The sequence below is a fragment of the Bombus flavifrons genome, chromosome 3 (genome assembly GCF_040668555.2).
Source record: "Bombus flavifrons isolate JBK064 chromosome 3, iyBomFlav1_principal, whole genome shotgun sequence".
NCBI lineage: Eukaryota > Metazoa > Arthropoda > Insecta > Hymenoptera > Apidae > Bombus > Bombus flavifrons.
The window spans coordinates 8,526,468-8,543,817 of NC_138444.1; the positions used below are offsets into that span (position 1 = coordinate 8,526,468).

At 35.6% G+C, this 17,350-nt stretch overlaps 1 protein-coding gene across 7 annotated transcripts in view; it reads left to right on the forward strand.

Annotated features, from left to right (window-relative positions):
- Nucleotides 1-17,350, forward strand: part of SK (small conductance calcium-activated potassium channel) — a 229,694-nt gene that overhangs the window by 179,426 nt on the left and 32,918 nt on the right. For all 7 annotated transcript variants that reach the window (XM_069109890.1, XM_069109891.1, XM_069109893.1 and 4 more), the window contains one exon: nucleotides 14,807-14,902. In XM_069109890.1, coding sequence (XP_068965991.1) covers nucleotides 14,807-14,902 — 96 coding nt within the window. The remainder of the gene's footprint in view (nucleotides 1-14,806; nucleotides 14,903-17,350) is intronic.

The window sequence follows — 17,350 nt, forward strand, 5'->3', positions numbered from 1 at the left end:
ATTATATCGTAAAATTTGTATACGAAACCTCTTATCTTTGCCAAAGAGAATTGACATGTTAGAGAAATTGAACTAGGTAGGGGAAGATAAAATATGATATGTCGCATTTGATTCGAATCGATGTCCCGTGGGAAATTATTTAAATATAACGAAGCCTCTCGCATTGGATGTATCCTCCCACGTCTTATCACGCCACAATATCATCCCCGTCACGGGGTATTTCCTTACAACAAACAACTAGCGAGCCGTTTCATTTGTCTTTCAGGATGTATACACATGTTTCCGATAATTAATTTCATGGCTGCTGCATACGAGCCTCAATTACATCTCTATCGCAGACCCTGTGAATATTTCCTGGATCAAAGAGAAGCTACTCTAACGCTGTTTCGAATTCCTGCTCGTTATTTCGTGTATTCAGGTTGTGCAATAACATTGCTACATGGGGCGAACATGATAAGTCACATTTTCTATCTCGTATAGGGAAACAGTTCCAAGATTTAGAAGTTGTCTTTATTGTATTCAATTTTAGAACTAAATGTACATTTTTTTCATCCTTTTCAAAATTTCAAGAAATATTGCTTATCATTGGACTGCAGATTCTTATGCGTTCATGAGAAGTTTGAAGATGCAGAAATACGCAGAATACATATAATGTGAAAAATATATAGTAATCTCTATACCATACAACAATTTGCTGAAACAAATTTATACTTAAATTGCACCTTTTTAATTATATCCGTGAAAATATGAATTTGCATAAATGTCCGCAATATATCAAATATCGTGATATTATCTCTTTAATAGATTAATATTATAGGACAAAATACTATCAAAATATTATCATACCCCTATAAAACGACGTCATAGGATACAACTGATATGCGGTCGATATTAAACAATAGCAGCGTGTCCATTTTATGTTATTTCAGGAATCGTGTAGCGAGTATAAATCATCGATCGACAAAATCTCGAAATTCAGCGGCCTCTGTCCTTCCTGGCGAGGTATTACGTTTCCGATGTAAAACTATTCGCAGCGTTTCCCTCCCGATCATATTTCATCCCATTCGTTTGCCACGACTCGAAAAGAGACTGCGAACGTGTAACCCTTCGCAGGCTTATTTTCCCCTAGCTATCATCCATACCAACGTTCTTGCATCGTACGAGTTGCGAGAAATAATCTCGTCGAAATGTCAGAAATCGGTGACGCGCGAGCCATTTTTTACCGCATTTTCCGAAATGGTCACTCGATATCGTGAAGCACGATGTAATAATTATTGTGGAAGTTTGATACGATGAAATGTATAGCCAGAAAGGTGGTCGTAAATGGTGGATTTTATCATGGTCGATTGCTCGCTTGGCAGGTGTACTGCAACATTCGAGATCGTCGTTTCTTGAAAAAAAAATCGAGAGCAATAGAATATTGAAATGGTACTGAGATAGAAGCAACGCCATTGTTTCATATATTTTATAGAGGGTTTTATACGTTTTTGTATGTTTTATTCGTATTTGTGTTTCATTTTTATGTGTTTTATAACGCAGGATTTTGAGATTTATTGATAGAAATAATATACTAATAAAGGATTTAACGAAGCAGCTTTTCTAAAGAGAGAAGTATAGATGAATTTTAAAAGGATATATGGTTTCTGTCGCGTCGATTAAAAAAAGCTTGTCTGGTTACACATCGTCTGGTTTTACTCGTGTTCGCGTAGCTTCTCTCTGCAATATTTCGCTCCTCTTTTATATTTCAGCGAAACGTAACAGCTGAATTATATTATAAATCAGTATGTAATTTCTGATTCAGTTATTGGCCCGAAAATGTAAAAGCGAAAAATTTATTCAAATTAACGACAATTTCGATGTAACATGGTTCGAAGTAATTGTGCGGACAGATTAAAAAATGAGACGTCTCGTGTAAACTTCCATTAAAAAATATCTTCAAGGAAACACACTTTCCATCCAACAAATTTCTGAGCCAGAGAGAAAATTGTTTCTTAAACAATCCATCGGAAATTGATGCCGTAACTCCAACAAAATAAATGATCCACTTAGCTCCGTAAATTGGAAAATATGGAAAAGTAGTGTTACAAAAATTCTTCCTAAAACTTATCTTGAGATTTATGACTATTCCTTCTAGCTTTTTACGGCAAATTTTATAGAAGTGAGTCATTAATTTTCTTAGAAATCGTGTAATTGATTAATAAGATTGAGAAATATGTGTTCAAGGTGGAGCTTTCAAGAGGTTCGATTGTTTCGTAGCTTGGTCGAATGATTTACGAATTATTTCGTAATCTCAGCGAATAATCCATATTGTTATGCAGCTGAGTGGAAAGCAGGCAGACCGATCGAATTAATTATCGCGCCGTTGTTTGTCAAGGCGGTCGCTTCTGATGAACCCTTAAATTAACGAGGAAGGATCGATTAATTATAGAGAGGAAGAGACTCGAGGCGAACGATGCAGCGTCGTGGCAAACAATCGAGATTCGAGGACGCTTGCAGACCGGTCCGGTATGTCCAGGCATACGCGTATTCACGTTAATTTTCCAAGGGCGTAACCGAACCACACGGTTTCTCCTTTGGCTCACGGACGAAACCGACATGCGCACGAACGGATCATGTCGTCACCATAGAAACGTTGTGAATCTTAAGGCTTGCAGCCTGCAGCCTATTAAATGCGTTTATTTATAACTTTCATGATACGTGCAATCCGTTATCGAGCTTGGCCAATCTATTTCCCGTGAATTGCAAATTCCTGCGACTTATGTTACCTATCGGATGTTCCGGATGAAGGTGGAGAACCCGTTCGTGATCTGAAAATTCTGTAACTTTCCTGTAGTACTCAACTATGAAGAACAGCAATATAACTGAAAGCCTTAAAATAAAGTTTCTTCGTATCTTTGAATAATCGAAACATTGAAAGTAAATGTGGACTAATTGTAATTCGTCCTTTCTGGATGTGAGTTTATAGTATTATTTCGTTCTAGTAATAATAGCTCTATTAATCACTCAAAAGTGGAAAAACTTACGTTTGAAATTTTAGGCTTAAAGTGTGAATATCTATTGTGATAATATGTCAATTTCGATGTAGATTTAATTTCAAAATGTTTTGTATAAGATGTATAAAATAACAAGTATTCAGATAGTGTTCTATAAGTCACTACATGTACCTATATGTATAATATAGCTACTGTTTTTATTTCTTCATTTTTTCTTTAGTTCTTTTCGCGAATTTAATGAATACGGATATTTTATCTAAATACTTCAGGTTTTGTAATAGTTATTTCCTATAACAAAAATTTAGTTTCTGTAATATTGGCAAAGACAGGACAGCTTTTTCAGGGAGTTTATTCAGTTTTGATATATGATCGCATGATCGAGCCAATTTGGTTGTAACTTGCCTTTTCTCCTTTGGAAATCTTTCATTTACGATTGCTCTATACGTTTCCCTGTACATATGCAGCTTACGCATAAATTCTACGCAAGGACCATGAAAATCACGAATCATATAAATTACACGACTAGATGGAATTCCAATAACTCACTCTGCAAATCGCGCTAGCTCGAAATAAACAAGCTTACTGTAACATTCGGTCGAATCCATTAGACTCAAGAACAAATAAGGAATACACATCATTCTTCGAAGTTCGTTCGATTTAATCAATGCTGCTTTTCTCTAATTCTCATTTATTTATTATTCTTTCTTCCACTTTCTCATTTTCAGAAAAACGTTTATAGAACGTTTTATACTTTTCAATCATTTTATATCTTTCCTCGATCTGAGGGAACTTATCAGTGAAAAACACAATTGATCATAACCGACACAAACAAGAAACGATACAGCCATAATAAAAAAAAAGCAATAACCAATACATCAAGATCCATTAAAATACTGAAAACCACGAGATTTCCGCTGCAATCCGACCTCGGAAAATCGGGCTGACTTCGAGATACGGTTTCACATTTCGCGTTAGAGTCACCGTAAAACGTGGCGGATTCCGCTATCAACGTTCCCTCCGCCGAATCACAATCGCCACTAGAATTCGATTTCGCCGATGGTATCGCATCGTACAATGGCCATGCCCGAAATCGATACGAGGCTACGCGTGTTTCCATGGAACTTTTCTCGAGGCGCAAAGTGTTAAGCATGCTCGAGACTTTAATCTAAAATTTAGGATGCCAAAGGAGCGTGTAAACGTCCGGGTTCGCGCTCTCTCGAAGGGTTTGCTGTAAACAGACCGCCTAACGCAGTAAACTGTGTCGAAATTAGGAAAGTTTCCGGGCTAAAACACAGGCAGGTTTGGGTAGAAGAGAAAATTGACCGCGTTCGAATGAGAACCTGTCGACGAAGCGTCACTCTGTTAGTCGCCTGAATCCGCGATGCGACATATTAGCCAACCGATTATTTGGTTTCGCTCTACTAAACGGGGTAAACTATAAAACGAACAGTGTAGTCAGTTTGTTTGATTGCGATAATGGTGGTAGTTTGCTGGAACAATAGCAGCACCCGTGTTTAATGACGAAACGGCGGGGTTGGATGTTGATAAATGAGTCGGCGATTTGCTGGAATAATTGTTTTGGGTCTTTGAAGGCTGTTGCGGATTTAGAAACATATTGGGTGTTAAACTTTAATTTTGGGTTAATTTTAGGTAAAATGTTTATTGTGAGCGGCGAAGAATGTTTGCGAAAATGTATAGGTAGATTGGGGTGTATGAAGTGATATACCTAGAGATCATTTTAATAATATCTTAGACATTTAATTTCCCTATTTAGAAGACAGTCGTAGAGTCGTTAAAATCAATGCAGAGTATCTTGTTTATAGCAAGCTATCAAATATATTATCTTTTGTTTCAATTATCCGAGGCTGTAATATTTTATTTACTCAAATCTATCTTAGTGATCTTAAGAATTTTTATCGTGGATTTTATGAGATCTGGGAAATTATCATAGAGAGGCAAACGAAGATTTAAGAGATGTCATTACTAATGAAACGCTAGAATTAAAAACTCCAATATATCAATGGTAAAAAGAAGTCAAGTTTTAAATTCAACGACCTTTAACCTTGAATTTCATGTTAAAATCATTTCAACACAGGATTATTATTTTTTTTTTTTTTTAATTGCATCGAAATTAAATTTTCCATCAGAAGAGTAAAAAGTCCGCTAATTTAAAGCGTTGAAAGCGAGTAATAACGTTTCTAGAGCGAATTACAATGATGCCGCGTGACTGCTCAGCAGTTCATTAAGAATATGCCACAGGCTATGTTAACGAGCAGGTAATTACGTGGAAACGGTTCAACTTCATTTCGACCGAAACCCTTCGGAACAGTTTCTCAACTCTGGCTTCTCTAATTTTTATTAAATTTCGACTTCGATGTTATGCATTTCGTTTGGGTGGCTGAGATTTCCGAATTAAATCGCCACGAAATATCCATCATGTAAATATCGACGGGTGCACCGTGAATTTCCGGATGTCGAATTAGTCCAATATTTGCGTATCATTTCGCTCGTGGACTGAATAAAACTTTGCAAAATATTTCGCCCGATATTAAATACACGCCGTCAGATTTTCATAGCAAATACAAGGAATATTACGTTGTTCCCGAGTAGTTGAAAGTTTTTTTAAGTTTACGGATCCATCTTAAATTCTGATATAATAAATCTACTTTCCGGTTTGTAATAACTTACAAACATCCTGAAATTGGAACTCGTTCCTCATTTTTATTCCGTCACGGTATTCGGATTTTTATATCTCGATTTTGCTCTCGTTTTAACAGAGGAAACGATTTCTCGTGATTTTAGAAAAACTTGAGCATAGGATCGGGGCTAAAGGTCCAAATTTCCAAAATTAGATAAATATTACAAACGATACATAGAACCTGTACTTATTTAGCAAATGTTTTTCCATGATAATTACAATCAAGATTTCCATAGAAAGCCCAATATCCATCATAGTCGCGATTTCGCAGTGAGACTATTTGGACGAAACGATCGGCTCTATTAGAACGAGTATAATGATAAGCAACCAGTATACACGGTTCAATTAGCAAAATCCATGAATCATGGGCTATATCGGGTCAATGCAAAGAGAGAGAGAGAGAGAGAGAGAGAAAGAGAAAGAGAGAGAGATCGATCGAGGCTTGGAATATTGCGAGAAATTACATAGACCGTCACGCTCTTTGTTGAAGCTCGCGTTTTTTTTATTTTCTCCATCGCTTGCAAATATCGACAGCTCGATGGAAAAAAGAAAAAAAGAGCAGAGTGGAGGGATTCAAGATAGAAAATACTTCGTTCGCCTTGGTACAAGGCGAATTTCTTCTCGCGATTTCTTTGCTTTGCGTGGTGACTACGGTAAAGCAAAACATTTTTACGATATAACGCAACATTCTATGTTTGAATTCTTTAATCTTTGCTTTCGACATGAAAATTGACCGTAATCGCGTGCACGATTGAATCTATTAATGCGTCCCGTCCGTGTCGGTTGGCAATATGTTACCGATAATTACGTGATTATTATGTTAGAGTATTTCATTATTGGAGCGGACTATTAATAAAGCGAAATTCCACGTTTGTCAAGAGTACATAATGGAATAAACAAAGCGTGGAGCAATTATGCGTAATTACTGCTATTCATTAAATTTGACTCGTCACTTATCTGCATATTGATCCTTCGAAAACAAGATAGAAAAAGTGAATTAGAGAATATCTACCTATATCTTCGCTATAAATTAGTCGGTAAGATCATCTTAGAATAACAGAAATAATATTTCTCCAATTCTATAAGATTAAATGAATCACTGAACGAAGGAACCATTCACGTTATTCTGTGATAGTCGTGGGATTTTAGAGTATTGAAATTTTACAAGTCATTAATAAAGTTGCAAGTTGCAGTAAGTCACTAATAGATTTACAAGTTACAGTATTAATGAATTCTCTTGCAGAACTGTAACAAGTTTCGTACCTATTCACCCATATCTATTTGATGTAAAACTCTTCAGAAACAATTCGCTCATTACTTAACTAAATTTCTTACTTAGTAATTAGTGAATAATAATTTTGTAAGACAATCGTAATCACGTATAAGCTTAAACTTCGTCCGAATTCTCCATACGTCGTGAATAGATCACGAAAGAATATATCCCTTTATTTTATAAAAATGTCAACTCTTCGTTTAAAATTCATTAACGTTAATCAAAGCCAAGCAAGAGGAAAGCAATCAATAATTTCCTTTAGTTTGTCGAGCAATCGTCCGAGAGCTAATATTCCGGAACTAATAATAGCCTTTCGTCTCGCGATCGTTTAACAAACCTAATAACGGCTCAATCTGCGTCCGTTGTAAACAATACGTCCAGTTGAAACCATAACTAATCTCGATCCACAGATTCCGATAATCTAAAATCCATGGTAAATTAGTATCGCGTAGTTGTACACGCGGTAAGAAGCAAAGTATGTACCTATATAATAGTATAGTATAGTACGCCAAGCGGATAAACATCGAAAGAGGAAAACAGCCTGCAACGCGTGCTCTCGAATGGTAGATGAGCAAGCAGCGTGAAGTGCGGGCTCGTGAATGTGCAGAGCATAAACGTTCCGCTGCGGGCGATCCCGGTATTAAAATCACTCTAAATTGCTGCTCGAGGCTCCCGGATGCAGGCCTCGTGTCCACTAGGCGTTTTATCCTAACGTTTTGCCAGCGTTGCAGTTAATTTCCACGTAGGGTCGAGTGACATACTGATATTGTTGTGTATATTTGCTAGTTTAAAGTGGTTTGCAGCTCTACAGAGTGCCTTAGCGAGGCATAGTCATTTTCATAAGTATCGAGGTACATGCTGGTCTCGTATGAAATTTAATAATCCATCTACAGTGGCTAGAAAAAGTATCGTCATATATCCTTATTTTTCAATAAACCGTTTTTCTTATCAGACTCATTTCATTTGCATAGTGTCGAATTTCTGCAATCGTATGAAACTACTACGTATAATATAATACTTGGACGTAATTAATTAATATGTAACTACTATAATAAATGCGATAGTGTGTCGATACATTTTGTAGCCACTATAGGTTGCTAGGAAAATCGTTGGTTAATCAGACTTTTTAGATTCGTGTAAAATAACATAATATCGTTGTCAGAAACTGTCTGCGAGTATTACACGGTTTAGTTAAATTTTACCATCTACCATTTTATCATTTTTTAAGAAGTGTTTCTTACCTTACCATCTTTCAGACATCTACTTTTCTCTTCTACGTATGGTAATCTGTTGCGAGTGTTTATAGCGAAATACTGATTGTCGAATGTAAAATGTATAATAAAGAATATACTGGAGTACGAGAGAACAATAAATTGTCTGAGCTAAGGTTTTAGGTGATCAAGGCGGTATGTACATAGCGCCGTTTTCACGCGTTTGTATGCTTATGTGAGAACGTTGCGTAGGTTGTCTGAATTAAATACAAGTGGTTGTAAAATACGGAAAAACAGAACGTGTGGGTGTAAGTATATATTACGTAAGATCCATGCAAGAGACAGCAGTTGGTAGCAACGGGAAACGAGAGACCCTTTGTGCTGTTGAATCGTATTGTAAAAGATTTTCATATATCTATATTTTTATTTCTGCATTAACTAGAAAAAAAATAGAATAGTACGAGATTTTATACATTTGTGTAGAATCCACATGCAGTTTCATCGTGGACAGAAAATAGAATGTACGTGGCGTTGATGAAACGACTCGAAAGGGATGAAATCGTAGGGGGATTCAAATCCTATTATCGGTTGAACGAATGAAATTTAAGATTGATTTACACGAGGGATGCCGTGTCAGTATGATCGCAGTCCGATTAAGTATTGGCTGATTTTTTTCGAATGAATTCGATGCCTCGCGTTCGATATCGCGATTTTATCGATGCTACGTGTTGTATCTGAGAGATTTAGATAATTGTGTGTTTCGCGCAAAATTAGTCGTTTATCAAGGCTTTGATAGAAATTAGAGACTGTATTTGGTGGTTTGCACGGACCATTTCAGGCATCACTTCACATTTCATACGTAATTAAGTTCGCGATCGAAGTATATCGAATTCTAGTTTAATATAAGCGTAGATATTATTTTCGTTCGAGAAACTAACTAAATGGCAAATAATGAAGAAAAATGAACTTTCAAGGAAGTTTCTAAATTGAATTAAGTAACTAATTTTTATACTTTTCAAATATTATTCCTACCTTTCGATATCTTATAACCGTTTCTTAGAATAAGTAGATCGAATATTCTTTCTATTTCTCCGTTCGCTCAGCAAATTTTCTTGGAAGGCTTAATTCCTTATAAAAGGATTAGCCTCTTTTCTCTTGTAACGACCAAATAATACAAATCCTGTTTTTACGATGACCAAAAGATTGAACTCTTTTCCTTTTCCAATGTGCAGATAATACAAATCTCATACACTAAATACTTAGAGAGGCCTCACATCTTTTACAGACAATGACTAAATCAAAATCACTTCGGTCAGCGAAAAATAATTTTCTTTTTGGCAATAATTTCTTATACTTTTAACAAACAATGACCAAACCAAAATCGTTTCAATTGGCGAAAAATAATTTCCTCTTCGGCAAGAATATAATGTGGCAAAACAAATTATCAAACGACAAAGGGTTCGTCTCACCGGATCAATCGATGATCTGTCTTCGCGGCAATCCACTACAGAAAAGTGCACCATGACAGATTTCTGCACGTTCCGGATTACGTTTCTCGGCGTTATCGACAAACGAAACGAGCGGAAAAGCGAACGTTTGGTCGCCGTCCAAAAATCGTGGTTCTATTCGTTTTCGTGCAACATGACATCGTAGTTCCTCGTTCGTGGATGAATGAGTAAATTTACTTTAAGGTGAATTTCTATGAGGAACACCTGGAACATCGACAACAATCGTCCCTCAAATGGCAATTCGATGAACCGACTCTCTGATAAATTGGACTGTTAACAGGAGAATGCTGATCATGCGCATCAGTCACCGAAACGCGATTCTCAGAAGTTGGTGACTCGATTTCCGATCAGTCGGTGATACTTTAGGTTCTTGAACGCTTCTACTCGTTCATGGATGGCTCTAATGAACAGGTGCACTTCCGCTCGAAAATCTTAGAGTAGATATTAATATTATATAAAAGCGAAATACAAGCGAATAGCAAAATAATAGCGGAAACTACGTACAAAGTGAAAAATAGTTAAAAAAGTTAAAAAAAGTGAAGTTAAGAAAAGTTTAATACTGTATGCGATAAAGAAGCTAGTTGATGTGTTAACAATTTTATTAAAGTCTGTCTTTGTATTTTAAAGTTCTTAGTCTACGTTAAATATTGAAACTTTGTTAAAAATAAATGCGAAGAGTTTTTAACGGGAGTGCACTGCTTAATATAATAAAAATATTTATCTTTAGCTCTCTATAACTGGATTTTTCTTTGCTTATTGAGGAAGAAATTATGATTGATTATTACTAGAGACATTATAGGAGAACTATGTATATGATAAAGCAGAATGTATAGATACAGCCGTTAAATCCATTTTAGTTTCGTTACAGTTGATTTACAGAGGCGAACGGGGCCAAAGCGATTTGCCGTGGATGCGCGATGTCGATGATCCAATTGAGGGTTAGCACCTCTTAAAGACAACTGACCGTTCGCCCGATGTCGTGAACGATTTCGATCGATGACCAGAGTGATCGCGATAACAGCTTTTGGCCCCATTGCCACCAGGCGAATTTATTGGACCGACCAGGTTCTCTAGTTTCCTAACGATATTAGCGAACCTGTTCGCAAGCGAAAACTGACATTCAATAAAATTTGTACGACACAAACTTTTATTATTTATCAAATCTTCCTACGCTATTAGAGGCGTGACTTTCTTAGATTTAGTAAATTGCTTTCCTTTTGATGAAGGTACTAATAATTCGAAGGAATTGTTCGAAGGAAGATAGTATTAATTTGAACAAGTTGTACCATATGTTAAACATAGTATTCTAACAAGGAATTTCGTTTACTATAAGAGATAAATAAAAATTTGTCAAGTTAAAAAATCAGAAGATCATGAAACTTTAGTTGGAAATGGAATAATTTTACGAAAAGTAACTGCGTATTTTTAAGTATATTTTCAAAAATAAAGAATTTGATACCTGTCATTTTGTAATCACATTTCGAAAAATTGTTTTAATTCTGAATATCACCAGTTTAAAGTATCGAAAGTTAATTTTAATATGAAAGAAAACACAGTACACCATGCAGCGGAGATGAAACTTGGCCCAGTCTTCCTTGCTGATTAAGTTTTATTCAGTACGCGTCAGTTTTCGTTAATTTCAATATCAATATCTTATCAAAGAGTGACGTCTTCATCATCGGACACAGCTAGCGGAAACGTATTTCCGCGTTGTGGCTAATTTATATTCCTCTTATGTGTAACTAACTAATTAACTGACTGCCTATTATTACAGGAGCCACAATATCGCTACCACGAAACCTGAATCTGGCTATTTAGGGCTTCGTGAACCAATTAAGTTACATTATTATTGATGATCCTGCATCTTCGAATTATTCCGCTTCAAAATTTTAACATTTGCTTGTACGAATTCGTTGATGATCGTTATTTATATCAAGTTATTACAAAAGTAATGCTTTTATATCCTGATGTTTGAAAGTATTAAAAAGTGTCGCTTTAATCAGATCGTATTATGAGTTCTCATAAAATAATGAAATGTTCGGACAAATATTGAAGAGAATTAAACAGACACATTCGAGATTCTTCAATAAAATGGGGTTCTTTTTTTTTAATGAAGCAATGTTAAACCTCGTATATTCAAGAAATGTTGAACCTTGGCTGAGATGGGTGCCTCTATCTATCTTATTCATTAAACATAGTTAAGTAGCTTCTTTGTCATACAAAGCATCAAGTTAACTGATATTTCTTCATATTTTTAACGATTACTTTTCTCAGTTTTTAAGCAAATAGTAACTCTCCTAAGACATTTGAGCGGCAGTGTAGTCATACTCTGTTAAACTTTACGAATCTTCTCTGTGAATAATACAAAATGGCCCATTTGAAGCTATCGATTCACAGTAAAAATCGAAGGACGTGGAGAGTCCTAAAACGTAGGAATGACGAGGATCGTAAGATCTTGAATAAAGAGCTCTCGAGTCACTCGAAGCACTTCAAGTCAAGTATTCTCTCAGTAATTAAATCAAAAATGTAAAGTCGAACTGCAACTGATCTCTGTGGTCGCCGAAAAAATTGGCGAGACGTAATTTTGCGTTAAGTAGAACCACGTGGAACCGATAGAAACCAAATCACTTTTGTATCTTCAAATTTTTCATAAATGCATAAAAATTCGCGGTCTACTAATAAATAATCTGCTTGTTTCAAGTTTAGCAAAAATTGGCCCGCTACGTAATTACTTATAATTGATGCGACAGCGTAGGTACGTTGACATTGAAAATAAATTTTTGAATAATAAAAATATTCAATAATAAAGTAACAATGTTTGAATACCACTGAAATAAGATATAAAAATGGATAGAGCTTAAATTTCTTCTGGATTTGTATAGATTTTTCGAGTTAATTAAATGTATTCGTATTTTCATAAAGAAATCGCATCGTAAAGGCAATATAAACGAAATTTAACTCTGATTTATGAGAAAATTGCTTATTAAATTATTGGAAATTTTCATAAAACAGATCATACGAAATAATTGTTAAATCTAATTATTTATTTTGTAGGATCTTCTCTCTGTAACGATTATAGGATGAAAGTTCGAAGTTGAAACAAATAAAAGCTGGGAGCAATTGACCTTTGTGAAACATACTGAATCAGTTTCACCAAGTAATCGAGAATGAAAGTGAACGAATATCTACGTACATATTTATGAGAATTAAACTTTGTATCCTCGTTACCTGCCAGCTGATTATAAAAATAACACGAGACATCGAATTTCACGATTTAAACAACGTAACGCGTACTGGGGATAATCGCATCTATGCAAATGCAATTTTATAAATAGAAGGCACAAATAGCATGCAAATGACACACACGAACTACAATATTATACCGCGGAACGTTGAATGATGTCACGCGTACATGTTCGGTAACGTACGATAACTTCCTAAACGCGGAAATTTCGCTGAATAATGTTCTGATTTATTATTGCGCTGAAATCGTAAAATAGAGGATCCATCGGGGCTATAAATGAAGAACAAAGATGTGTGGACCATAAACACAGAAATTATAAATAAACACTATAAAATATTTAATGGAAAGGCGTTCAATTTAAAAGAAACAATTCATTAAAATCACTGTTCTTAAAACGATATAACATACCGGAGACAATCTTCCTTAAAGAGAGAATCATATTTTTCCTTAATATGAGTTAGAAGTGGGAGATTCTGAGAGGAACAAATAGCAGGAGAAAAATATTATTCATGAAATTCCATGCTATGTTAGCATGTCCTTTTTCGCACTACTCGGAAGACGTTTCGGAAAAGATGAACCGGAAGGATGGAATTTTCTTTTTTCACCATTTTTCTCTCTCTAAATGTCACATGCCTTGCAGTCGGAAGAGTTTAATGTCACCTTTAAAAAAAACGCAGTCCCTGTTTGACTTTTACGAGCAATAAGCAACTTTACGCAAACGCATAAATATTTCAGTATCCCGTGCTTGAGCGCGTGTTTTCTTTTTCCGGCTGTACGACGAACGTCGGAGCTGCAATTAATTCTTTTGCGAAGAATTTTCTCGTTCGACGTCCTAGGAAATACGGACGATGAGGATTGATCGAACCTGTTGAGATGGAAGTATGGTAATTGGATTGAACTTTACAAAACATATATTTAAATACATTTTGTTTGACAATGTTTTATCTGAAATTAAAATATTTGACATTGACAGTTGTCTTACTTAGGGTCTAGAAATTATGATAATGTAAGTGAAACACTTTTGAGAGAGAAATAATTTAAAGTTGACATTCTACAGGCACTCACTTAAAAGCAATGATTAAAATATAAAATGTAAATAATAGAATAACAGAGTTAAAAAAGGATATGTATAAAGGAATTATACTTCTAATTACATTTTTGTCTTGGAACTTTCTCTTTTATTTTATGATTCCTATTTGCAAGATTTATAGCAAACATCACGACACTCAGGAAGACGCATACTGCGTAGTAGCTATTTCTCTTATCGTCGTGTCATTGACAGCATGAATTTTTTCCGACGACCATTTCGCCTTTTTTCCCCTTTTATAATCGCATGAATCTGTGCTTGCACAAAATTTCTGCGAATTATTGGCAGAACATGGGCGCAATGTCAAATAGTCGCGTGTACCATATCGTTCGCCGTAAAAATTGCATTAAAAATTAGTTTTCCTATAGTTTGGTACCTGCCGAACTCGCTCGAAACTTTCCCAACAAAGTGCTTAACTGAACGAATTTAACTTCGTAGCGTATATTACCTTATCCAGTAACGCAGTAGCTAAAATAATTCTTGTTTATGGTAAATAAATAACGAAATTGTGTCTGTTACGCATAAAACATGAATATTTATTTATTATTTCTTAAGAAACAAATTCTCTCTCATATCAGATATTTTTTCAAAAAGAGGAAAGAAGAAAAATTGCTCGAAGAATTACAGTTAATAAAGAAATTAACGTATATGAACCCACATTTGCAGATTTCCTACCGAATAATATCCAACTTTTATTAGAAAACATTTAGAGAGGAGATAGTAGAATAAAGGCGATATGTATGGTTTAAATGGCAGAACTGGGATTTACGAGGACGACGTTTTATGTTGCAGGCCTCGTTTTACTCGACAGCACTGAAAACCCTGATCTCTGTGTCTACTGTGATACTGATTGGCCTCATATTTGCTTACCATGCCTTAGAAGTTCAGGTGCGTATAAAAAATCCAATAGGCTCGATGTTACGTCCTTGTAGCGTGCATGTAAACAATCTATCCGTGGACGTTGCCTCTACCAAACGAACGTGGAAAAAGGCTATACGATATAAACCCGTGGCGTTTGCACACACCTGTGGGGTTTCATTTCAGAAAGCGGAACGCGTTGACTGTCTTTCAGAGCGGAAGAAATGTCTTGATCTCGTCTCGCTCTATATTCTAGCATTCTACCCTTTACTACACCTTTATCGACGTTTCCTGTGTCACGGATATATATTTTATTTCTCAAACAAATTCCAAGAAGATTGCTTATTTACTGAAGAAATTGTTGCATCTGAGAATTAATCTATTCGAGTAATTCTAACACTTTTGATTGTCTATTTTCTCAATTAGTATTTAATCGTCAACAAGAGTACATTTCAAGAAAATTAACAGTTGAAAGTTCAAATCGACAATATTATATTTTCTGTAAATATTCTAGTAAGTTATTTCATAAATTCTGTTGTCTTTTTAGTTTGTCAGTTGTCTATTTTCTTAATTAATATTTCATCTCAAATCGATACAAAATTTCAAGAAGATTAACAGAAGTGTGGAATGGAAAATCACAATCAAAAAGGTTTGCGACATCCTATGCTTTATAAATGTAATGAAAAGAAGAAAGCAAAGTAGCAGTGATGTCTGCCAGCTGAACGGACAAATTAATCGGCGTGGCTTTTCGAAGGTAATCAAAGAAGTCACGCAGATGCGTGAAATCGACACGCCTGTTAAGCACGCGTCGTGCACCAACCCCAAATTACGATTTAACGATGATTAATCGAGCAATTGATACAAAACTAATTTTCCGGTTTCCCGCCTACTTTCCTCCTCCTCTCATGATTAAATCTGATTAATGACCGTGAAATTCCATGGACACAAAAGTGATACGAAGCGACGATACCACGGTAAAGTATGAATAGTTGATAGTGCGATAATTTGTCGAGCCGGTAAGTAAATGAAACTTCAATGACTGGATGTCGAACGGAATTGAGCTCTCCATCAACTTTCCAACCCTCGTGAAGCAACCCTGATTTTCTGCCTATCTAAATCACTGTCGACATACAGGAAAATTAACTACTTATAGTTCATGACACGTACAGGCATAATCGATATTATTATCGATCTGTTGTTAAATGGGTTGTTCGTTTTAACTACGAAGGATAGACATTGTGTTAACACAACACTTCATTTATACATTTTTTCAATCTATTTATATCATCGAATTCTTGTTTCATTTAATATCTTGGTTATGAAAGAGAGAATTCCTTAAGTTCGCTTAATATTTTTGTCTATTTAGATTCTATAGTTTAACAAAATTTCAAATAATTGACGTATTTATAACATTATGACAAACTATATATTGCTTGCAACGTAATAGCTTGATCACTCAACCTTATGAATTTAAATTATGTTATACTAAAATGCGGTGGATTACAAAATTATTCACAGAGTTCGGAATGTAGAAAAAATTAGGCAGTTACTAATACCTTTTTTATTATAGGCAAGTAATTAGAGTTCTAAAGTAATTGTTATATCATATTAAATATAATGATTTACATACAATATATTTATCAGATCGATAATTCCCATATCAAGAAGTTGAAATGAAGCTTAATTCTTACGAATCTTAATATTCTTTCGTTTTCTTCCAATATCATCGTGCTTGCGTATTCGCATTTCACTCAGATGCGATGAAAATATTCCAACAACGAATGAATGGTCGGAAACATCTAAAATTTCGTGTATGAGCCAACGAATCGCGAATCAGCCGCAGTTACTCGATATAATTCGGACATAACCAAAATATGGGAGAACCATGCGTTTATTGCAAATCCGTACGACAATGGGAGCGACTGGCTCGTTAAAATCGTCGATCGCGTTGACCGACATGAATTTTCATGAAGAACGACTATATTTTCATCCGCCCCATACCACTCAACGAACCGGGCCAATAAGCCGCGATTTTATGGTTCTTCGAATCGCTAGGTGCCCGACAAATTTCACCGTTATTAACGCAGACCGTGATTATTTGAAACGGATTCTCTCTGTTTCTGTCTAGTCTATGCATATGGCAGCATTGGTGAGATAATATCCGCGGCAATGCCACCGCTTTTATACCGCAGCATTAAAGCAAATCGCTGTGTGCACCGCCATCCAACCCGAACACTGTCAACTCGATTGCGAATCGTCAAAATCGTTCCACGTCGTATCGACGTGGTTTAGTACTAAACCGGGCTAGAGTTACAGATTCCGCTTTATGCCTTAATACAACGAGGTCCAAACACAACAGCATCATTTTCGAAGGTGCAATAACCATGGTTATACTGCTGGCTGGGTTATACAGATTGGTGTTCCAGACATTATAAATCGATTCATTTTTTCATAAATATTCGAAGCATGAAGCTTCGT